At 22.7% G+C, this 26,622-nt stretch overlaps 1 protein-coding gene across 3 annotated transcripts; it reads left to right on the top strand.

Annotated features, from left to right (window-relative positions):
• The first annotated feature begins 1,680 nt into the window (after positions 1–1,680).
• Positions 1,681–19,976, top strand: LOC136977707 (uncharacterized). 3 transcript variants are annotated; one of them, XM_067273251.1, is made up of 5 exons: positions 1,681–1,804; positions 11,411–11,540; positions 15,923–16,065; positions 17,053–17,197; positions 19,576–19,976. In XM_067273251.1, the coding sequence occupies exons 1-5, from the start codon at positions 1,756–1,758 to the stop codon at positions 19,817–19,819; spliced, it is 711 nt and encodes a 236-aa protein (XP_067129352.1). In that variant the 5' UTR covers positions 1,681–1,755; the 3' UTR covers positions 19,820–19,976. The 3 variants fall into 3 exon arrangements, with proteins under 3 accessions (XP_067129352.1, XP_067129350.1, XP_067129353.1); XM_067273249.1 differs by having other exon boundaries at positions 17,053–17,227; XM_067273252.1 differs by having other exon boundaries at positions 17,053–17,210; positions 19,576–19,801.
• The last annotated feature ends 6,646 nt before the right edge of the window (positions 19,977–26,622 follow it).

Genomic DNA, 26,622 nt, shown 5'->3' with positions numbered 1-26,622 from the left:
ATGAAATTGAACAGAGTTAAATTTTTAACAGATTTCTAGGATTCTTAAAGGAAAAATACTGTAAAAATTCTTCACTAAAATACAACATTTCTTCAAACAATGTTATAAAATGGTTTGGAATTATTGATATTAATTATATTATTTATGTACAAAATAATTAATAGACGACACAAATTTTTATAAATATTTCGAATTTATTGTTGATAAATCACAATTTTTTAAAACTTAATTACATTTATGAATGGTTGGTGTGTGTTTTAATTGTAAATACGCGAATATTTTATATATTTTGAAATTTATTTATATCTAATTAAATTCTAAAAGATAGAAAGTTTACATTATCGTCTTCATTATTTAGTAAATCTTCATTAATTTTAATTTTTTATAATTTTAAACCGCTTCTACTCATAGTACACTGAATTTTTTTTAATATTGCTTATGCTCATTTTTCTTGGAAATGGAGAGGCAATAATTAAACATTGAGTAAAGTTTTGAAATAAATGTGGTCGATTAGGTATGTAAGCGGGTGACAGGTTGCATATATTTTATCTAAATCCCCGATAAAAGGTAATATAACATATTGCATTTGAGAAAACGTAATGGAAGGATGATATAATGGTAGACTATAAGTCTATTTTGTCACACAAAAATCTCAGCAATATCTCAGATATTCATAATCTGATAAATATAACATTTATTTTATTTTATTTTCATTCAATTATATTTTGTAAATTATATATTATTTCTGTTTAATTAGAATTGATATTAAATTTTCATTTATGTAATCTATTTTGCTATTGTATATTTATGTTTAATTAAATTATTATTAAATTATAACTATTAATTAAATATATTTAAATATTTATTATTTTATACAGTAGTTGATTATATGATTGTTTATATACTTGAAAATTAAAATTAAGCTTTAAAACAAATTAAATAAGGGAAGTTTTTATAAATAAAAGTAATTACATTATTTTCATAACTTAAAATATATTAAACTTATTTATTTTCATATTATTTATGGTGTGGTTTTATATTAGAATATAAAATATATAATATTTATGAAAAATATAAAACTTATTATTTTTGAAATTATTTTAAATGTAAATTCATACATTTTCCAAAATTTTAATACACAATTTAATAACTTAAATTAAATTACATTTGAATATTTATTAGAAAAATTTTTTTATTATATAAGTTGTTTCGTTTCAATTTAATAACCTAAATGAATTTACATTTAAATATATTTCGAATAAATATTTTTTCTGTTATATAAGTTGTTTCGTTTTAATCAACAAAATGGATTTTCGTATGCAGTCAATACATGAAATTATAAAATAATTTTGTTTTAAAATACTTTTTATGTGTATATTATTTCCAATTTGATCGTTTAATTAGTCCTTTCGCTAAAAAATAAAGTTAGTTGTAAGAGAATTTAAACACCAAACTTCTATTTCTTGCTATTAATGATATGCTGTCTCACTTCTTGTTTTTATTGATTAAGGAACATAAAAATAAATGAAACACGATGCCAACAATGAGTTATCAGAATAGGTCATAGTGTGAGTTCAGTCGTCATTTAGCGAACTATTAACCCTTGATCTGTGTAAGGACAGGAGTGCTCCGCCTGCGTGCAACAGAATGAACCTTTCCTATTGATCAGGTGGTGGATGAGAAGTGCGGCCACACTTAGTGGTTGGAGCTGTAGGAGACACGACGTCTACAACCGGGTCTCCCGAGGGTCCTTTCATGCAATCATCGCTCAAGACTTTGTTTATGTTACTCTGCTTGTCTTACGGTAAGTACTGTCATGAAATCTCCTCTTAACAAATTTTCTTACAAACTTCTAATTGTCTTAATGTTTTAATTTTAACTATAAAAGTAAACCAAAGAAATTAAGTTCTAATTTTTTCTAAAAATTTCACACGGAAAAATAAAATTCATAGATTAAAAACAGAAAATCGTTATAAGAATTTAAATTTTTTTAAAAATTTCCTCACGAAAGTTTCTGTTTCCATTAATTCTACTGCAATAGTTTTTTTTTATCTTATAATTCTATAAGTTAGAATTTCTAAACAATCTTTTCATACAAAGGTTATTTTTCGGAAATTTATCTTAATTTTAATTTATAAAACAAATATGTTTATAAGGCGTATCAAAAACTTGAAATCGCGAAATGAAATACGACACTAATATGATATCTCTTTATAAAAGAAAATTATTTTTCAAAGGATGAACATTATTAAAGGATAAACTTATGTTTGAATTGTTATTATTATGTTTATACTTTACTTATAAGTTTACTCTACTTTAATTTTAAATCTACAAATATATTTTAAATCAAATTTTAGTGTTTTCATAATAAACTAAACAATAAACTTTTGAATCAAAATTAACCTCCAGCATATAAGTTATCGCTTATTAATAATAAATCATAGTTAATCCTTAACTCATTTTCCTTTTTTTTATGAATTTAAAATGTATTAAATACATTTATCTTTTTGAATCCTCAATTTACAAATATATAAACTTAAAAAAATACAATTTTTAAAAAATTATTCTAAGATTCATCGAAGTAGCAATTCCAGCAAAAGCATTTCGTGATTAGGTTTAGTGAATAATGTAAGAGGACAATCTGGTTCAGGGAAAATCCAATCAACAAGTCTTTCAAAAAAGAAATGTATTGACTAAACTGCTTCAGGTGTTGGAACGTGTCTTCCATTTAAAAAGAAATAACTTCACTAACAGTATCGTTGCGAATAATAATTAATTTTATAATTAAGATAATTCAACCTGTAATGCTTTCTTTTCACTTTTCTTTTTAAAATCTTCCCATTATTCTCTTCCTCACACAAAGTATTTGGAAGTTTCCCACGTTATCATTTCTTATTATAAAATTAGGTTTTAAATGATTTAAATCTTTAAAATAAGCATGAATTAATTTAAAAACTTGTGCAAATATTTTCGTTATTCTTTCAGAATATGAAAAATTCATTAGCTCATTACTATATGAATTTATTATCTCCGAAAAAAACCACTTGGAATAATTACCAAACAGACAATTCAGTTCATCGGTAGATTAATTTTTTTAACCATTTCTCTGTAATATGGAACCTGAGTAGAATGAAGTAACTCATCAAAAGTTCGTTAACATGTCAATAGAATATCGCGCGTGAATAACAAAAATTCATAAAATTTCCAATAATTCAAAACACAGAATTACAATAACATGATTTTTTCAAATCAATTTTTCTTGTATCCAATATGATGGGAATTTTCTTAAAGCCTCAGTAAATTAATCTTAGATAACAAATTGTCAAGCATTTATATAGCTCTTGGAAAAAACCCGAATTATTTAATAATTTCATAAATTAAATTTATCTATGTACAACACAAAATGTTTATAATATTAAGTTTAACAAAAACAAAACATCCGTCAACTAAACTAAATTTCTTATATACGAGTCATCACTTGACAATATTCACGGGTGGCACAGATCTGTAATTCCAAATATAGATTCTAAATTCCTGTTGAGAATAAACGGTAAATTATCAAATTTGATTAATTAAAAACGATAATAACAACGGAAACAGGGAGTAGAAGAGAGAAAAACTGAATAAAATAGAAACAGGGATAGAAAAGTGAGAACAACGTAGTTAATTATATCACTAAAAAAAATAATACGAAATAACGCCATCCTAAAAGGAGAGTAACATTGCCAGAGAACATAGAGAAGTCCCGAAAGAAAGGATTATCCCACCTGAAAGAGATATAACCAATAACGAGGAATTACATAATAGTAAGAGGAGTAAAGATACTAACCTGCCGATCTAGGATACTCTGGTTTAAGTTTGAGTCAGATCAGCAATTTTCATGGATGATCTAATTCGAATATGTCTTGTATGTCTATTACCATTCACGTAGGCCTGGCCAGAACCCATCCTGGCTTGCATGAAAAGCCTTTTTAGCATCCGAAGAGTCAAAAATAATAAATAAAAATACGCCTCTAATCAGAAAAAAACCTAGTTACAAATATACGTCATAAAGGGAGTAACAATATTGAGTTTAAGTATTGAAGGTGTTAAATACAAAATCTCATCTACAGCTGTTACAAATATAGTTAAAAGTTCAAAGGAAAAACAGCATATAATACAGGCAAATACTTATAAAGTTTCCTTTTATCATGGGCTATCAACATCGATTTAAACCTGTTAATTTACGATTTGTAATTAGTAATGGTTTAATCTTTATTTGAACAAACTTTATTATATGCATTAAATCTGTGAGAGTTGTCGTCTCCCATTAGGACTCATACGACTGTATTTCTGTTCCAAAATATAAACGAGATTGTAATTGAACATCGAAGTTATAAATACATAAATGTTATCTAATTGAAACAATTGTAACTTTTAAGATTTTACTTTAAAGTGTTTGAAATATGCTTTATAAGCGTTTTGAGATGTCAAAAACTACCTGGAAAGTGAGATAAAAGCAAATTTTTAAGGATGTTTCTACTTCCAAAGTGTTTTAGTAAAAGTACTCGAGTTCGTTCATGAGCAAACATCTAATGTCTCAATGGAAGTTTATTGTTTCTTTGTACGTACAGTACATAATAGCAAAAAATCTTGAAATGTTTTCGAATATTTACATTTTCCCTTACATTTCAAGTTTAATAAAACGAGAAAGTAGATACATTTAAAAAGTAAATTATTCCAATTAACAAATGTCAGTAATGAAACACCCATATATAATTTTGTTATTACATTCTGAATATATAAAATAAATAAAATTTAATGAGATTTTTGTTAATGTGTTATTTAAACTTAAATAGCGTACTAACTAACCAAAATTAAGCTGTGCGACGTAATAAATACGTTAGACTTAATTTATAAGCACAGATTTTATTCTTTTGGTTCTGTTTAATTTTATCAAGCAATATTTTAACTAAAATTTTTAGTATGCTGTATTTATTATGAAAAAGAAAGTATAGCTTACATTTTATTTCGTAGAAATTAAACTGTATATTTCATTATTTTTAATTATGTTCACTTCATTATCTTAAAGATAAATCGTGTATCAATTAAATAAATTATTTTAATTTAATGCTATCTTACTAATTCAAATATCAGAATTTAAAATGGTCTTAAATTCTTATCGAATTAAATTAAATATTTCTTGTAACAAACATTTATCGATCGCATTACTCTTTCCTATATTTTTATACGATACACGTTCAAGAGTTGTAAGTATCAATCGTTTAAGAAGAATTTTGCTATAGAAAAGTTAAACATAAATAAGCATGTTTTTCTATACCTTTCTGTATATTTCGTTTGACATTATTACATAAAAATCTTCCTTTGAAAAAATTTTCCAAAACAGATATAAATATATTTTAGACCATTTCCAGAATAAAAGTTGTGATTTTTCTACTATCTTTTAGATTGTAAAATATTTTTCATCACGCAATTCTTTCAAAAATGATTTTTATTTAAATGTAAAGAGAGTTCAGTGTTCAATTCGGAATTTTCAGGAGTTGTCATGTGCTCTTTTTTTATCATTTATTTGATAACTCGCAAGTTTACTTTGATCAAAAATTCCGAACTATTAAAATATAAAAAATTATTTCTACTGCACTTTTATATTGACAATTAAAGTTAATAGAAGTACTTTCCTTCTATTCTTTTTGAATTGTTTATTTACTTTTATCAAGGAAAACCTATTTATATATTGTGAATAAGGTTTTTAAAATGAAAATAACAAAAGGTAAATTGCATTTTTTATAATAATATTTGATCTCATAAGCATAAATATTCAAAATGACTCGTTTTTTTATTAACTCTACTAATTAAATGTATGTAAATACGAAGTTATTTTCTATGTTATAATGCTTAAAAATCATTCTCCTTTCTGACATTCAGTACCTAAGTTATGTAATATTAGATTTGTTGTGTACAAAATAAAATATAAAATACTTATCTTATGGAAAACAAAAACATACATTTATCAAAATAAAGTTTTTTCAACAAAATATTGTTTCTTTCGAAGCATGTCGTTGTCATTAATCCACATACGACCGATTTCAGAGGCTTTAAGGAATTACTTTCGCAATGTTTTCCTAGTCATTATAGAAAGTATAACTCTTCCAATATAACTGCAATTTTTCTGTAATACCAATATTAGATTCAATATTATAGGTTTTAAATCTTCATCTTCTGAAATGGTTAAATTGTTGAAGTACAACGAGTCTAAATCCCTACTTACTATTAACCCATTCTTTACTTTAAAACAAATGAAATTACAAGAAGTATACTAAAATTTTAATAACACATAGGAAAATTTCAAATTATATTTTACTCTTAAAAGTTCTGGTTTAAGAATACTTAAAAATGTTATCTAAAATATAAAGTTAAGTATTTAATGACACAGACATATTTTTAGATCTTAAAGGATTTAAAATTATTTAAACTTTTTCGATGAAAATTAGAGCGTAACACTTATAAGCTTTAAGTTCTAAATATAAAAATACTACGTTATCAATAAGATTTAGGAAAAGAAAAAAATTTCTGTAATTTTTAAAATAGTTTATTTAAATTAATATTGATAATACCATCATTAATTAAAATTAAAAAGTAGACTTATGTACAGACAGTATTTCAAAAGTTCTTAACTTGTAGGATATGACCCTCAGGAAAGACCCAAAGGGCTATAACTTAGGATAAGTGTTAGATGTCTCATCGGTTTTTCTGCCGTTATTTTCTTACCGAATAAAATTTTAATTTGGAAAAGGTGTATAGAGGAGGAGAGGTGTAAAGGATGCTTAACTATTTTTACCTTTATACCACCCACGAAGTTGATCTTTAAGTTCAATGTACTTAGGAAGAATGAGAATCAAAATGGTTAAAAACCCTGCATTAAAGTTTCATAGGATTACGTAGAGAATTATAAAAAGTAAACATTATAAATATTTTAATCTATAAAAAAATGTTAACTTTTTATAGAGTAGCTCCAGAATTTTTTATGAAACACTTATTTCCCAGATTAAATGCAATTATAAATCAATTTAATCAATTTTTGTTTACAGGTTGTCTAATTTAGATAATTAAATAATTTGTAAATAAAAACGTTTTAATTGAGATAATTAAAATTAGAATTATAAATCTACCTTAAAATTAAAAATAAACAATAGAAAGTAATTATCTTAATATTAAAATTGATATTATAATTTAATTGTTATAAGTACAATTTTAAAATATATTATTTTTTTACTTTAATTAAATTTAATTTAATAACTAAGAACTGATAATAAAATACTGTATAAAATTAAACTCATTTAAGTTATAGTTTTATATTGATATAAAATAAGGCAATTTTATCATATTAACTTTAATAAGTTAATTAATTTATATTTAAAATCGTGTAACATTAAAGGGTTATATACTTCATATGTTTTAATTTAATTTATAGATTCATAAATAATAAATTTTTAATATAAACATCTATGAATCAAATAATTAAAACTATTCTCTATGAATCAGAACCTTTATACTTGAAAAAAGAGCAATGAAGAAAGTAATAATAGCTAAATACCTTTAAAATTTTAACCTTTGATTCCATATATCTAGAAGAAGTATCGTTGAAAAAAATTAAAAATTATACTCAAATAAGAATTATTGATATTGAAGCCATTCCTCGGAGAATTGGTATCATTTACACTTATTAATTAGCATCAGTAAGGAAGGAGATAACAACCAAATAACTTTAAAATTTTTACCTTTATAACTCTTTAATGAAAGATAAAATCTTTTTTAAAGAATTATAAAATTGAAAAATTAAATAAGTGTTAATATAATATTTACTATTGATTTTAATAAAACATCCTGTAAAATAATTAATTAAATTAATTAGAAAAATACATTTAATATATTTATTGTTGCAAGATTATTCCAATAAACAAATAATATAATTTCTCTTTGCATATTTCTCTATGTTTACATACATGTTTTTTATTATGAAATGAAGATAAAATTTCATTTTATGGTTAAATATGCAATCACAATACAAATTTATTGTAATTTAATTTGAAATATTTGTTTTAATGAAATTTTAACAATAGTGAACAACTTTTTACTTTTAAAATCAAACAAAACAGGACAAATTATATTTTCAAAATCAACAAATAGAATAAAAATTGAAGTTATTTTTTAATTAAAATACACAAATAAAGGGGAAAAAATAAGAGTTGTACGAACCTTTGATGAACCACTGAATGGAATCATTCACCATTCATTTAGAGAAGACTCTTCAAATGTGGACAGAATCACCCCTAGAGGGCGTTAAAGACTTTAAATGGAAAATCATGGACATTTATTAGTACTTTCACACCCTATTACTCTTTAGTTAACATCCCGCAACTAGAAATTCAACCATCATTCAATGCAACTTAGAGTTAACTCGTTAATTGTTACGGTTAACAATAGTTCAGAATGGCAAATATTTTTTATTGAGTTTAGTTTAAATTTTCTCATAATAAATTTTCGAAAAAAAAACAGAAATTTAATTATGCTAATTTACATTAAAAGCCGATTAAAAGACTAGAAAAGTTTAAAATTTTTATTGTAATTGCAATCGAATTTATTCTATCTCTTAATTAATATTTAATTCGTGTTCTGTTAACGATTTTATTTATAAATAAATAATATCATTTATATTAAATAGGACAAACATCTACGCCAATACATTAACTTGAAGGTTTATAAATGTATAATCTTTAGATAATAAGATTATAAAACTTTCTATGCTAATGTTAGTTATTATTTTGAAAATGCCACTTAAATTTTAAATGCTATATGTTATTCTTATAGAAAATTGTCTCTTAAAAACATTTCTTATTCAATTTTATTTTTATGGTTATTAATTAAGCATTAAGCTTAATGTTAATTATTATATTTTTATTAACTTTTAATGCTATATTTATTTTTGTGTATTAATTTAATGATTATTAAAGTAAAATAATAATTTTTAAATATTTATAATATTCTATAAGAAAAAAATTTAAAATTTAATTTATATTTAATTAATTTTTATGAAAATAATTCAACTAGTAACCACTAAAAATGTATTGTATTTAAAATATTATACTTCCGTTAAATTATTTACAATTTCATTTAATTTTAAAGGTTAAAATTTCAGATATTTTTTTTTTTTATAAATTATAAATAATTTATAAATAATTAAATTGAAATAAGTAAAGCTTTAAGATGATTAAATTGATTTTTTGTATTTTTCAAGTAGAAAATTTTTATAATTTATTAGTTTAGTATCAAAACTAAAAAATTCAGGAGATTTTAAGTTATGAATTATTTGTTTCTGTCCCATTGATTCTTCTTGAATTAAAATTTAATGACAATTTCCAACTAAATATTGACATTTAACTTTACGTTAACAAGAAATATGTTAAAAATAGTAAAAGTTGATTTAATGTTTTTGGAAATTATTACAATAAAAAAAAAACAGTTCAGCAATTTATAAAAGAAGTTCAAATGCTTGGAAAAATTAGATTATTTATAATCAAAAATGAACGACACATCCAATATTTGGTCTCTAAATACTTCCTCTTTTGAGAGCAGGAAACAAATAATGATAGACCAATTAGTTAAACGAATGCACGTCATTTTAACCCTTTGTCACTGGCATGGAGTCAATATAAATCCAGATGATTTATGACTTTCTGGAATCTCTTCATTGCCTTACACATAACCTCTATATTGTTAAGTGCATTTTAGTTTTAGCCGTATAATGTTAGTCGTCAATACTGCAAACAACTACAAACAATTACTTCTCAATTCGTGTGATGAGACACTGATAATTCTAATTGTTCATAATAGTTTTTATTTTAAATATAATATAAGTTGTACGCTATTTAATTCTATTCTATCAAGAAAATCTTTTCAGCAAACTTTCTATTTTTATAACGGAGAATCTCTTGAGTTTTATAGTAATTATATCAGCTTTATAACTCAATTTTTAAGATAATGCTAGAAAAAATTATATCCTTCTGTCAGAAGAAAGCAAGAAATATATAGAACTAAAATTTTGTTTCTTTAGAGATATTATAAACTATCTTCTGAGTCATCAAACCGAAAACTGTAGTTTTCTGCGATTCAGTTGTGCAGGATATCGATAAAAATACCATATCCCAGCTGAAAAAGAAAATCGATCAATTTACATATCGCTACATAAGTCAGTTTTAGTCTGTAAATAATATAATTCACACCGTAACTAAAATTAAAAACAGAAAAATTAACAAATCATAGGAATAAGACTACAAAGCAACTGCAATTAATGTTTATAACATTTATCTAAGATTGAAAAAGTAGCAGAAAGGATAGTTCTAAAGAGAGTAAATTTAATTAATTTAAATACTATTGATAAGTAATTACTAATGTACTGTAAGGTGCTTCAATAATTGCGTATTAATAAATGTACTGTACAATCTTAAAATTTGTTATAAATAACTAAATGTTTATATAATAATAGAAATAGATAATATAACAATATTCAGTTTAAATCTTTCATTAGTGGCCTTTGAACTGTTTAAATATTGTGTGAGGAGTTTTCTTTGATCTTTTTGTTTCTTCAAATATCTTTTAAAATTTTTATTTAAGAAGTATTATAATTCAATAGGAAATAGAGAAGAAGTTACATTTCTGTAGTTACACAAAATATAAACTGAAAAATGATGAAATAGACGTAATTTATTATATTTATTTATTGTCTAGAAAAGAAAATCAATAACGTAATTGTACATGATGATAATTTTTAATAATTAATAACAGAGAAAGTGGAGAAAAAATTTATAGATATTTCATTTCTCTTTGGCTATTTTTAGAATAAATCCATACATGAGTTTTAAATTTAAAAATATAAAATCTACAAACTAAAAATATATAAACCTATAAAACATATAAATAGTTTTCAATTTTTCTACAATATCGTCCTTTATTCTATAATTATCGATTGTTTAAACATCGTAACATTCTTTATTTTGCCTTATACATAAATTACATCGGTTATTTACATTCATTTTAGATTAGTTTTAATAAATATTTTAAAAATTACTTCAAATACTAAAATTTAGAATTCTAAATTTGCAATATTCATGTTTACATTATTTAAACTGATGATTGAATTTTGTTTTTTTTTTTTTACGTTATTTTTGTCTTTAAATTTGATCTTTAGAAATACGTTTATTTAACATCATTTCAAAGAATTGAAAATAGTTAAATAAAAATTTATCTATTAGAAATGAAAAATTTATTTTATTACTCATAATTTAAAAAATAAATGTTAAAGTTACATATTAAAAACATTTGGGAATTTTAAGAATTATCATTCAATTTTTAGAATGCAATGGAAAAAGCTTCAATTGCTCCTTGGAGAATTTCCAGAAATGCATGGCTTCTCTACAAGCGGTGACACAAAGCGAAAAATTGGCATTTGCCACTACCAGAGAGGAGCTGAAAGATGTCTGTCTGTAAGTACGCTTTAAAGAAGCTATAAACATCTAAACTCTTTTATAAACGTGAGCGGCATTAAATTATGACTCCCTAGAAGTATTTTTTTCAGTTGTCTATCAGGTAAATTTTATATATTAAAATTAATATTTCAAATGAATTTGTTGATAGTTTGTAGATGAGAAACCATTATTATTATATATTACAAAGAAACAGTTATTAATGTTATGGAATATTTTTTGGAATAAAATTCTAGGGAAATGCATGTATTATAAAAATCAAAAAACAAAATATAAAAATAGACTTATATCTGATAAAATTAATCTGTAAATAACAAAAAAAGCAATTAGTTTTATAAATAATTAATTCAGAAGTTTAATTTAAATCAATTTATGAATTAATCAATTAATCATGCAGCAATTGTCACTGTTTTCTTTTCAAAACAATCCGAAAATAAACTTACTTCAACAAATTAAATTATGACAAAAAACAAATTCACATTTTTCTTGTATTTTTTAAATAAATAACACTTTAAAGTTAAATATAAATCGCTACATACTCAATGATTATAATAAAACAATTAAACAATACATGTATATTATATTAGCATATAATATATTAATATGTATACTAATATATAAAGAAAAATATATTAGAAAACACTTATATAACAAGTATATTGCATGTATAGTACTTACCTAGTAAAGCATGTGATGTTCTCTAAGTTTAATGGATTTTTCAGGCGTGGTTACGAGTCATAAGTTTGGATCTCATTCCTCATCCATGCCAAAGCATCCGATTCAATTGCATGTGACTCATAATGGATGTTCTATGGTTCTCCTTCATTTCGTAAACGCATATATGTTATGATGGCCTATCAATAGAAACTTATAAATGTGACCTTTAATAAGTTTTTATTGATAGATAGATAAGTAATAGGAAATAATATATAATATGTTTTATATTTCATTTAAATTTAATTTCTTACATTTACACAATATTGAAATCCAATTTTTTTTTCACTTTTTCAATATTATAAAATACAAGAACACGTACATAACAGAAAAAGGAAGTATTACACAGTAAAAAATGACACATAAAGCTAATTTTTCTGGATAAAGTAGTACAGAAATTTTAGATAGAAGTATAATTTTGACAAAATACTGTAATATAGGAAACTGTAGCAGGATTTATAATAGTAATTCGCTTCCAGAATGTTTACAAGAAATTGCTTACAAGCAATTGATCGCCTGGAAATTCATTGATGAGCATTTGCTAGTAGAAAAATTGCTCGCCAAACTATTATTGCACTAGTAATTCGCCAAATACTTAATTGCTTGTGGATATACTTAAGCTTTTTTTTTTTTTTACTTATTCTTTCACGATTTATCGCACTTAGTTAGTTTATAAAATCTTCTACGAATCACAATAAACTAATTATTATTATATTAGATTTATATATTGTAATTATCGTATAAATATAAAAATTTATTTCATAAATTAAAATAATTTTATTAAATTTTAGAGAGGCTTTATTATAAAACTCTACAGCACGCAATCAATTATTTGACAAATAATTTAAGAGGAATTTACACGATTAGTTTTTTAATTATCTATTGTTTTTACGTTTAAAATATTTGGTTATTAATTACTGAGAGATGTGTTGTCGAAAATCAATTGTCAGCAAATAAATTACTAATACACCGTAAAAAATATTCTCAGAGGTGCTTTTTGCACCTTAAGTATTTAAGAATTGTACTTCTCTTCTTATACATCTCGGACATTTACTTTTAAAAACAATTTAAATCGATATATTTTTTAAAGATTACTTTAATGATCAGAGATTTTCTTCATAAATATTGCTCCTGAGAGATTCAAGAAACTGAATCTCTCAATATATTTTCTAGTTGATTTGAATTTAATGCATTTTTTATAATCCTATATGAATCATCATATGCATAAGTATACTGAAGCTATCAGCTTATAGAAGATAATATAAATAACTTCAATTTTTGATATTTAAAATTCAATTTCTTTTCCACAAGATTTAGTATTTCGTTTAAATTTTCATACCTTCTTAAGGAAAAACGTACTCTCAGGTATAACCGTTTTATACATTCGTAGTAAAAGAAAGTTATTTCGAACAGTCTTATAATACGTGTTACATTTTCAGAAAGAATCAGAATGAAAAATGTCTTTCTTATTTCATCTTTACTGTAAACTACTTTCGTATTCGTGTAAATTATATGTCTTAACAGTTATGCATTTGCACATTTTATGTTTTATTTAACTTCTGCTTGTTTATGCTATAAACCAGATGCAGATACCTAAATAAATCTCTATTTTGTCCTTTTATAAAAAGGAGTTATAAAAAATTCAGATTTAACGTCTAAAAGAGATATGTTGTAAAAAAATCTTTATTTTAAAGCAATTTTGAAACTAAGTTATACTGTTCCATCATAATTTTTAAATGCAGAATGACACAAAAATAGGTTAACTGAGGTTAATTAAGAACATTTTTTAACTGTTCTTAAAATCACTCTAAATAAAGTATATTTCGGACTACGCTTTATTTTAGCATTCGTTAAGTGTCGAAACATTCATCAAACCATAAATATTAGAAAATAATTTACTCTTAATTAACTAAAATACATTAGTCCAACAACACGCGAATAGTGATGTAATTATCATTTACAAATATTTCATTTATCATTCATAAGATAAGATAAATGTTTAAATTGGACGAATTTTTTTAATTATTATATTAATTTATAATTTAATAAATTATATTAGTTCTATACGAATGTAAGTTATGTATCAACATTTTTAAAGATTAATAAGGAAAAGAAGAACTAAATAAAAATTTTGAGAAGTTCAATCATTAAATTTATTATTTGGAAATTTTTTCTTATATTTAATCCCGAATTTTATGAAATATTTTTCCTTGTTGTGTTAAGTAAATAGAAATTGGAATAATCAAACAATTTTTTACATTTATTTGTAAACATTTTTGTAAATTAATAACTTTTAATTAAATTGTAAGATAATACATGTTCAAGATACAGTAAAGAATTCTTTTATATTAATTTATTCATTAATATAAATATAATTGAACAAAGAAACTTATTAAGTTAACACTTTTGATTGGCATAGAATTAAGAGCATTTTATTTAGTTTTTTACTTTTTAAGTTCATTTTTCAAAGGAAATCTTAATAAACACCCGAATGTATTAAAAATAATCAAATATTTTGGGAAAAAAATAAATAAAATTCTTTAAAAACTCATTTATAAAACTGAAAAATTTTGTTTATTTTGTATTAAAATTCTATAATTTTATTACAATAAATTGACTTTATTTTTTTAAATAATTTTATTTTAATAAATAAAACTATAAGAAACATTTAATTATTTGTAATTTATTAACAAATTAAATTATTTTAACTTGTTAAGTTCGATTTAAAAATTTATATTCGGAAAAATAATTTTAATTATTAAATTAATTCTTATTTAAAGTAAATATTAATTAAAATTTATATTTAAAAGTTTAAATAGTTTATACAAATATAAAATTACTTTAAATTAATTTAAGTGTTACAATATAAATTAAAATTAATTAAAAAGTCTTAAAGATTTTTTATCACTTATTATATTTTTACATATTAATAATAAATGAAGAATTAAATAATAGAATTATACGCTTAATCATTTTAAAAGAATTTATGTAGGCCTACTACTACTTTACGAAATCGATGTAATAGAACCATTTACATTTTAAACTTTTATATGGAGTCATAAAAATTTTAAAGCAGAGAGGAAATGGCGTGATAACATGTGCTGGATCATTTGTGTTTTATTCTCAAATGTCGGAAATACTATCATAATATTTAAATGATATGTTACAGACTATAAGTGATAGTACTTCACAAGAGAATAAATGTAAACCGTGAAGGGGTTGCTTTGATATAAATACTTTAATAACTTGTTTAAATTATTAAAATAAAGTAAAAAAAATTTCACAATGAATGAGTTTTCCTATTAAATATGATTTATTTTTAAATAAAATTAATACATTTTTTATTAAGTACAAATAAGAAGTTTTCTATACTTTTCCCCACACTTTTTTACTAAAAACTTTTATTAACAAAATATAATAATTATTTAATATATTAAATACTTAACATACGAAATTATTACTTATAGCACTTTATATAAAAATAATTTTTTATATTAGAAACTTAAAATAAAATTTTTAAAATGTAATCGATTGAAAAATAGATATTCTATTATTTTATATTGTATATAAATCTTTGAAACTCCTTTTGCTTGTCATTTTGTATACGATTGGTTTAGCCTTAAGTGCATCAGTCATGCAAGATACAAAATAATTTTCAATATTTTCAGACAACTTCAAGAAGGATTTTATTGTGTGGAAAATCACAGCAAAAAATGTTTTTCTTCTTCTCAAAAGCGATTGTTTGATTCTGTTGTTTCCGGATCACGAAATGTCATCGAAGATCTTTGTGTTCCTGGAATTGTACAAGAAAGTGAGTTAGAAATTATTTTTTAAATAAAATTTCAACAAGCTAGCAATTTTATATTGTAGAATACGTCACTTCAAATTATCATAATTGTACTTTATTTCTTTCTTTTTTATTCGGTTAAAGTTAAGTTTAATCAATTGTTTTTGTTGTTATTGTTTTAATTATTAAAGTTTAACCGAGATAAACTTGGCTAAAACTATCATAATTTATTATTATTTTTTATGATTGGTATCAAAATTGCAATTTTCTATTTATTTTTCGGTCTATTTTTGTGTTTTCACACTTTCTCGAGTGAACATTTATTATAGAAAAAAAAAAGCTCAAATTATTTTATTTAATCAGTTAATAATGCTTAAATTTAATTTTTTAAAGTATTTAAATGCTAGTTTATAACTCTATTTTCAATTAATTATTTTAGTTTTTTGTTTTTATCTTCCGTTATAGTTTATATCCGTATCAGACATAATAATGACATTTTAATAGAAAAAATTTTTAAAAACTTAGTTTTTTTATAAATATTGTTAATCTATGCACATAATTGAAATAAAAATATTAATAAAAACTTTCAATACCGAAAAAACTGTAATAAATGACAATTTTTTAGCTTATTAATAATGAAAATAAGGTAATACATTCTTTCTACCTCAAAATATGTTTCAGGATTAAAAAAAATAAAGGAAAAAAGCAGAATTCAATATAAAATTTCATATTAGAAAGGTTTTCGATATTACTTCTTGGCACTAACTCCAATTAGATTAGATCAATAAAAGTGATGCCATCTTATTGCTCTCATTATTAGCTCTTTTCTGAAGCAATATTCAAGAAGGAAACTAGACTAATGTACCTATGTAGATGCCTGGTTATAAATATCTTTATTATCCATAAAAAAACATTTTAAAAGGCATCGTAACTTTGGAAAATTTCATTATTATAACAAAATTTAACGCTTGAAACTATTTTAAAAGTATTTCTTATATTTTTTCTTTATAGAATATTTGAGATATGCTAAATGTTTCAAGAATGTTTCAACTGACGAGAGAAAATGTGCCACTCAATATCATAGAATGGTTCACTTATCAGAATATGAAGAGGATACCAAAAGCGAAGTGGAGGATGGTTTGAAGGAAACCTGCTGGTACGATTCTTGTGTGAGTTTTGTACAAAGGTTAAAGGTTAAATTATATGTTCGAATATTTAATATTTATTTTCTGTATTATTTTAATTGCAAGAATAAACTATTTTCATTAAGAAGGTGCATTAATTCTATAAATATAGTCTTTAAATTATCTTTTTTTTATATAAAATTGTCTCACTAAACGATAATTTTCTTGTAAGACATAATTTAAGTAAATTTTCTTTTTTAATTTCTTAAATAGTATTTTCATTTTTTTATTAATTAAAATTTATATTAAATTTCTCATAAACTTTAATTGACTAACCAATAAAATGTAATTAAAATTGTATAAATATAGCCTATTTTAATCTGCTTATTTGTTAATGAAAATATATTAAAACTTGATTATATTTTTAAATGAAATAAATATATGTACAGATTAACAAATAAAATAAAAGTAAAGAATTCCTTTCTACTTTCAGAATATCTGTAAACATATACGTTAATAATTTAAATTAAATATTTTAATTATTTAATGAAATAAAATAATCAAATTTGTATTTGGTAGTTGAAATACACAAATAATTTAATTTAACCTATAATTTTTTCACTGACTCTATAGAATTTAATTATTTGCTATTCAATAAATATTTTGTATTATTCTAAATACGAAAAGAAATATAATAAGAGAAATTATAATAAATTATTTTAAATTTAATAAATCAAATAAATGTTTAAATATGAGAAAATAAGGAGCGATGTTTATATTGATAGATTATTTAAACATATGACTTTAATATAAAACTACAATTAACCTGCATGTACATAAATAACGAATTTAGTCATTGAATATTTGATTATTATCTCAATTTTGATACTTATAACACTTTAATATAAGCAAAAGACCTTAATGCTCTACTACACTCGACATTGGGATGGCTTGCAACTCCTGCTGTTCTGTACAATTTATAGTCAATATATATGCAAATTATTAAATTAAATGTGTTTATAGACCTATAAATTTATCAGCGATAGATAAAATTTTATATATGACCTAGAAAGAATAGTAAATGCATCTTTTCTTGTTGTTTGTTTACAATTTATATTTATAAAATAAGAATTCATGAAGTTTGTATTACATACAGCAAATAGTAATCGGATGTTATACAAGAATTACTCCTTTAAAATTCTTTAAATTTAATCTTTTCGCCATTTTTATGTTCTTATATATGTTAATTTATGATTAAAAACAAAATCTTTTTAAGTTTTTATATTATAAATAATAGTTACTTATAAATGATTTAATTTTAATGTAAAATAAAAATAATAATTTAATGTAATTTCATTAATAATTATTAAATTTTGTTTTCTGAATAGAAATATAATTTTGATCATAAAATATTTAAAAATAATACTAAAAACGTTAAATAATTAAATTTTATTTTACTGAAATTAAACGTTTAAACGATTCACTTACTATAGCTTTTCTTCCATGCTGTATAATTATTTTGTCACCTTAACACTCATAATTTTGGTAAAAAGTCTGCTCTTGTATAAATTCTTTATGTTACCATATTTACAGAATTTTTTTCCGCTTATTTTACGAATATACTTGAAAAAATATATACTTATACTAATATGCTTTTAAACATTTTGTATGTCAAAGTAAAATAAGACAAGTTTATATTACAAGAAAAATTTTTCAGATATCATTTTAAACATTTAATATATATGTATAAGAAGTAACATAAAATCGTAAAAGGAAAAAAAAAACTTTTTAAAATTTTTATTCGAGAACCAAAGAATTATTTCATTAAATTTCTCATCGATTATGACATCTTCAAATTATTTAGTAAGATAATCCTTTTGTCTCAAAGAATTTTTTAAAGTATTTTTTTTACGTAAGCCTATCCGAAGAACTGGTTTTATGTTACATCTTAGAATATAAGTATGTAGAATGATAGCTAAAAATATTTTCTTGACATATAAACTTTGTAATTTATATGTATTTCGTTTTGATGTAGCTTTGACGATGAGAAGTTTCTTCCTAAAGACGTTTAGAGATTAAAAAATTTTTCCTTTCGACTTCTAGGAAGAAGCTCTTAGTTATTTCTTTTTCAGTAAACAATTTATTTTTTTTATGTTTTTAGGTAAAATATAACAAAGTTCCTAAGCTTTAAAAGAAAAAAATATATATTTTTTCAATATTAATTATCTTTATTTTATCTTACTTTTTAAAAATAAACAAACTTTTATGTTTTAAGTTTATTATCAATAAAAAGATTTAATTATAATTACAACAAATTTTATTATTTTACAATATTACAAAATTATGCTACATAATATTTACTTTTATACATTAATTAATAAAGTTACATTTTTTCCCTTATTTTTTTTAGCGCTTTCACCGAATTCGTGCATTGCAAATATATCCACGCAGTAAGAGACTGTGGTCAGGATGCGGGAGATTTTCTTCAAAATCACATGGATAGAATGTCTGGATCATTAATCCACCAACATTGCTCCTTATATACCTTTCAGTCAGATGCCTGCACTACAGCCAGTGCAACAACATTGACAACAGACCAACCGTGGATGCTACCAGTGATCATTTTGGCATTTAAAAGTTGGATATTATTATAAAAAAAAAGAAAAAAAATACAAAATTTTGCCTTATTTTTCACTCGAGTGATTCTTACTAAAGATATTTAACAATTTTAGTATTTGACTGAAGCGAATAGAATATAGAAAGTAAAAGATTTTATAAGAATTCCTGTCTTTTTTCGTATCCTCGTATTACTCGATCTTACAATAAATAGAACAATTCTACAATTATGTTTTAAAAATATTTTTCCTTTTTATATGTATATAAGATAACAAACTAATACAGATTAAAATCTAAAAATCTATAAAGAAAATTTTCAAAATATAATTACGGTATTTAAATTTATTTAAATTTTTTTTTAAATGGGATTCTATAGAACTAATTCTTATTTGCATTAAGAAATATATTAATATATTTCTCAATATTTTTATGAAAATTTAGTGAGAAAATATTAATGTGTAATTAGTGTTTATATTAGAAAATTGGCACGCAAAATTCCGTAATAACTATTTGTAATAAAAATTTTATATCTTTCACGGTATACTTAATTAAAATGTCAAAATATACTGTATATTCTAGCAATAAGAAACGAGAAAAATTTAATCTACAAAAATAAAAATAAATTTATTAATGCGAAAAACAAGAAAATATAAGAAATTATAATTTACAGTACTTTTTATTTCAAACAAAATAAAATAAATTTTTGATTTTTAGGGGAAAATTAATAATTAATTAGCTCATTAAACAATACAGCATTTATAATATTATCTTCTATATAATCTGAATAAAAATAAAAGTTTTTATACCTCAAAAAAATGCTTTAAATTTCTATCATAATTATGAATATTTTATTATTATTGTTATAAACTTATGTCATGTTATATAAAATATGTGATAAAATAAATAATTCTCATTATTTGACGTTCTCAAATTTTAAGTCATCAATATAGTCAATTATATTATTAATGAACTTTCCGGTAAAATAAATTAAATCCCGAAAGAAATAAAATATTGTAGATTAACTAAATTTATAACATCAAAAAATAATTCAATAAAATATATTAAGTTAAACTTCCTGAACAATTTTATTTGTATTTACCAATCTTAGAAATCTAAAATTCAATCATATGCATGCTTAACTTGTCAAGTTCATTTCTAAAGTAATTTCGTAAAATTTTTCTCAGTACAAACACACCTTTCACGGTATTTGAAATATTTATCTTCTAGACACGTGACTTGACAGTGATGAATCTATTTGGATTCAGGCATTCGTTATACTCATAAAATATTACTTTTATTTTCAAATTCTTTTATTCTATGTTCGTGTCCTCTTTACATAAAAACTACTTGAATAATAAAAAAATATGCAAAATAAATTTATTATTTCTTAATCGTTTTCCGAAACTGTTTCCCTTTTTACATTTATATATATATATTGTATATCTTTTGATTATTGTAGTGTATAGGCCCTTTCATTTATTAAACTATTATTGAAAAAAAAAATAAAGATAGGAAAGTCACGCAACAGTATTCAAAGTGATCCTATAATGACAATTTTGAGTGTATAAATGGCAATATTTTTTTTAATTTCAAATTCTTATAAATAAATTTTTAATGATTGTTCTCATAATATATTATCATGTTTAATAATTTATTTTAAAATATATTTTTATATTAAATTTATAATATAAAAAAGTAAAGTAAAAAATATATTTATTTACTTAAATAATGTAGATACAGATGTATATAAATCTCGGGCGAAAATAATATAAAACTTATTAATCAAATATAGAAGAAACGAGCAATTGTTTACTGTGACATCGCCATAATGTTGGTTGCAATTTTGTAATCATATTTTTAATTTATTTAATTTAAAATATATGCTTTCCATCTCAAATTAGTACTGTGCCTGTGCATCATTCTTTTTCTCTTAGCAACAGAGTTGTGCCGGTCATTTACCTAACTCCTTTCAGGGGGAAATTTGTGAATTGAAATAACGTCATTTTCAATGCAAAGCTGAAGTTCGTATCCGGTCTCGACTTTCATCTATCTTACATCGTTCTCGAGATTAAGGAAGGATAGACAAACAGATGGACAACAGACGGAATTTATATGTTTACAAGTTTTTCAAATTGCAGCTTAATTATAATTTTCTAGAAATAAAATATTACCCTCAAAAGAGAATATTTTAATTCTATAGTTTATAATTATTTAATTATATAGTTATTACCTACACATCGCGTTATTTTTCTTACTATTGTATTTTTTTATATATTCGTAATTTTTTTAACTAACTTACTAGACTATTGAACCACATACTATTTTTTATAATTACTTTAATTCCACTCTTGTTGGAACTAATTTAAATTTATGATTAACTCTCTTAGAAAATCACTACATTGATTTATCTTTAGAATTTAAAAATTTGTTATATTTAAATAGTAAATTTGCAAAAATTTACTTGGATAAAAGAAATTTATAACTTTTAATAATTTCAAAATAAAATTTGCTAAACTTGCCATTATTAAACAAAAGATTAGGTAATAATTATAATAAACTTACTTTAATTTAATTAATTAACACAAGTATTAGTTAATTAAATCCGTGAAATAAATTTTATCTTTCATCTTGTAAATACTAAAATTTTTTGTATGGAATCTTAACTTTGTTATTGATTTATTTTGATTAATCGTGGCCGGAATGAAGATGTACTCCGCTATTTTAGTGGTTGCAATAATTCGAATTTGATATCAAATAAGGTTAATTCAGACAGAATTCTAATTACTATCAAATACGATAAAGTATGTAAGCGATAACATCATATTAATCGAGTTCGCAAATCATATTCTAATGATATGGCATATGTTATTGTATTGATGCAACTTGCTCAACATTGCTGGAAACATATTCGCATTCTCTAGAAAAAACTTTTATCTCAAAGTTTAAGAAATTTGATGATAAAAAAATAACCATATTTTAAATTTTTTTCTTTTTATAACTTATTAGATAGTGTGATAATTTTTTTTTAAATAGAAGTATATTTATATGCATATGATAAAGAAAATAATACAGATGTGAATTCTTGGAATTATGTAGAAAAATATAAACCATTATGCAAATTTTACGTCTCATTTTCCTCCTTTTTTAATTGCAATTCAAGGATTTTGATTATTTACAGTTAATTTTTAACACATTCACATCTTTCAAGTATATTATTCGTTATTATTCCTTCCAAGTATTGTATATGACTATTAATATTCTATATAATTCAAGCATGGAATGTAATCAGATTCATTTTGATGATAAGTCGGATAATAGTTATTATATATTATAAGCGAATGACAGAGGTAATTTTGAACAGACTGAATTTGAAAATGAATTCATCTGTTTTAGAAACGAAAGTTGATTTATAGTATTAAAATATAGTAATATAATTATGTGATTTATATATTTTATAAGCATCAAGTGTAACGAATGTAAATTAAATAAAGCCTGTAAAAATTAACAAATTTAATTCACTTTATAAAGTAAACACGTTTAACAATTAATACTGCCGCAAGAGTTTTTTCAAAGTGATAGATTATTAATTTTAATTTTTAACAAAATTTACTAAAATGTAGTGACTATAAATCAATTATTACCAAGTACCTTACATTTACAATTTACTTGATAGAAATCTATTTATGGAAGTGAGAATGCAGACAAAAAGAAGTCTAATGTGCATTCTGAAGAATTAATTTTTCAATAAGCTTATTAGTGAAATTTATCTTAATTAACTAAAGAATATTAATTAAATCAACAATATGCTTCAAAAATAAAGAATTCCTTGTCATATATTCTGAAATTTTCTGATGATTTTTTAAGAAATTAAAAAAAAAAAAAAAAAAAAAAAACATTTACAAAAACGAAGACATTGCTACAGAGAATTTAAAATGAGTAAATATATTTTCAGTGAAAAATGACGAATCTAGTTTCATTCGAAATAAAGTTTCCTGGTACATTGAAACTAGATAAAAAATAACTTCCTATTAATCGCGGCAGGCAATATTGCCAATGATTTAAACATCAAGAAAAAAGTCTAATTATTGATAACTCAATTGGAAATATTCAATGTGGATTTAGGCTTTTATGAAATTTAAATGAATTAATTTGATTTCAAATGAAAGTTAGAATAGATATACAACTTAAAAAATTACTTAATGTCAGAAAGTAATGAAATTGTTTAGACTTGAAAAATTTCTACTTAAATTTATTAAATATTGAAAAATCGAGTAATATCTACACGTGAATCTAATAGTGAAAATTGGCGATAACAAATTGTAATTGTTGTCGTCAATATTAAAACTTTTTGCATTCAAGATTATTATTATAAGCTTTCCAGCATGGTAAGAGCAGATATAAAGCATAAGCATAAGCTTTACCACCTTGGCCATACGGCCGAGGTGGTAAAGACTTTAGCCTGAAACATTGGCCCATCTTTACCATTTAGCCGCTCCATTGTAGACAGCTAAAACAATTGTGAGTTTGGTATAAAGACCCTCTTAGTGCTCGGGAGATGGAAGAAGTTAAAAACTACACATAAAACTTAGCATAATGCTGCAAAGAATTCTAAACGAGCTTATAGCAAAAACTATGAATTTTATAATCATAGGAATAATTAAATAACTTTTTTAATCCAGATTCTGCAGAAAGTATCTATGTTACTAGTGTCAAAAATCATGTATCAGAGTATTAATAAAGGCGAGAATCAAGTAATAACCCGAAAAAACTAACGGAAATAAATTGTATTTTTTATTACTAAACCTAGATATCCCATTTAAAATTCTGAATAAACAGAATTTCTTCAGAAATAATACCGAATTATAATTATCACAATAAATCAAAATTTAACTTAAACGCTGCAAATCGATATACTATTATATAAATAAAAATTGAAGGCCTATAAAATTTATCAATTTTATTTTTAAACGATTCTCTAGAATTGGGTTTTTAATAAAACAAAGAAACAAAAATTGATCTTATTTGAATCAGTCATTTCTACTTTCAATAGCAGTTTGGAAGACCTTTATAATTTGTTTAGAAAGCGAAAATATGCTTCCTGTTATTGATTTGATAATTACATATTGTATATAGGAGTATATAAATATAGATTTTTGGAATCGTCTATAGAATATTCTAAAAAGTAAGAGGAAAAATAAATGCTTCGTAAGAGAAATAAAATATGCTAAGCACGAAAAGTTGAAGACAAAGACATTTATCAAAAATAATTGATGGAATAACTAAAAATAAAGAACATTTTTGTCATAAATTGAATACTTTAGCTATCTAAAAGAATTGATCAATAAAACTTTTCTCCTTGGACACACAAAGTTCTCCAAAAACATGAAAAAATATGACTTTTCATATTATTTTCTTTGTTTTATTATACGGTTTTCTGTTTAAAAGAGAAGAAGAACACGTTTTTATCGATATTCTTTAATAGATTGAGAAATCAATTTTGAAATAAGAGATGACATTCTTAGCTTTTATCTGTTCTAATAACGGTTTCACGAAAGTGTTCTTTACTTCACTTTGTTTTCATGTTTCAATTAGTTTTCTTTACGTGATCTTTAAGTATCATTTTCTGTTTGTCTGATATAATTTACATTTAAATTTATCTCCCATCCAATTATGTATATTTCGATGGAAAATCTTTGATATATTAACAATGGATTTTTCATAAAAATAAGATTGTATCTTTTGTAACACTTGGAATACAACTGAAAACGTATTCATTTTAACTGTATCGCAATTTTCTAAATATAAATTTTATATTTAAAAAATTTTACTTTTTTATGGATGGGCTTTGGACTACATAACATCCAAAGAATTTTGTTTATCTTATTCAATACTTTTCTCAATAGCGCGACATTTTACGTTTATAATTCGTTAACATTTCCATGGATATAAAATTTCTTATATAAATAAAAAATATTTACTTTTAGTCTTTCAAGATATCAACTTTTTTTGCAAACGCATTTACCAATTTGCCTTTTTTGCCAAAGGTTTTTAGTAAAATTAGTATCAGATTTTTTATTTTTATCTTTTCTTTAAATCTTAATAAGAATCTTTACAAATTAATAAAAAATTTTATGTCAAAATAAATTAAAATGCTCGTTTGATTTTATATTTTAAAATTTCTCATTCATTTTAAATCATACGATTAACAGCAATTAATATTTTGATGCATTTCTAATAAAATGATCAAAATTATATCCATAATTAACGTTTTTCCACAATAAATATTCAATATTATTAATAAACTGAAATTAACACCAAAGAAACTTGTATTAATAATTAAAAAGTTTAAATCATTATTAAATATTTACATAAAATAACTATTAAAAATTTTTAATCCCATAATATAATAATATAAATTATTTAACTAAATTTAAACGATTTGCTTAATTTATGTGTAATTCAATCTTAAAATGGAAATAAGTACGGACTTATATGGATAAGTAGACTATAAATCTACAAAAATAAATTGTAGTGATTTAAAATTTCGCACTCTTTAAAGAACTTTTTGATTTATTTTATTACAGATGTAATAAAATAAATCAGAAAAGTTCTTTAAAGAAATTTAGGATGACTTTTAAACAGCATACAATAAGACAATTTTTAACATTATAGATAAATAAAGTAAGAATATTCATTGATTTAAATTATATTTTATAATTCACTATTTAAATCATAATTTTATTCTTTTATAATGATCTGTAAATGACTTTAATATTATTTTATTTGTATTCTTTCCATTTCACTAGTTTTTCAAGATCTGACTAAACTTGATTTCGGTTCC

Source organism: Centruroides vittatus, unplaced genomic scaffold, assembly GCF_030686945.1.
Source record: "Centruroides vittatus isolate TY-2023 unplaced genomic scaffold, ASM3068694v2 contig_474, whole genome shotgun sequence".
Taxonomy (NCBI): domain Eukaryota; kingdom Metazoa; phylum Arthropoda; class Arachnida; order Scorpiones; family Buthidae; genus Centruroides; species Centruroides vittatus.
This window is presented reverse-complemented; position numbering and strand designations above follow the sequence as displayed.

What these genes read in the sequence shown, in the direction of transcription:
- LOC136977707 (XM_067273249.1), top strand. Translation starts at nt 1,756, where the DNA reads ATGCAATCATCGCTCAAGACTTTGTTTATGTTACTCTGCTTGTCTTAC. An exon ending in GTTACTCTGCTTGTCTTACG is followed by an intron (nt 1,805 to 11,410) that starts GTAAGTACTGTC and finishes TTCAATTTTTAG; the next exon opens with AATGCAATGGAAAAAGCTTC. An exon ending in GAGCTGAAAGATGTCTGTCT is followed by an intron (nt 11,541 to 15,922) that starts GTAAGTACGCTT and finishes CAATATTTTCAG; the next exon opens with ACAACTTCAAGAAGGATTTT.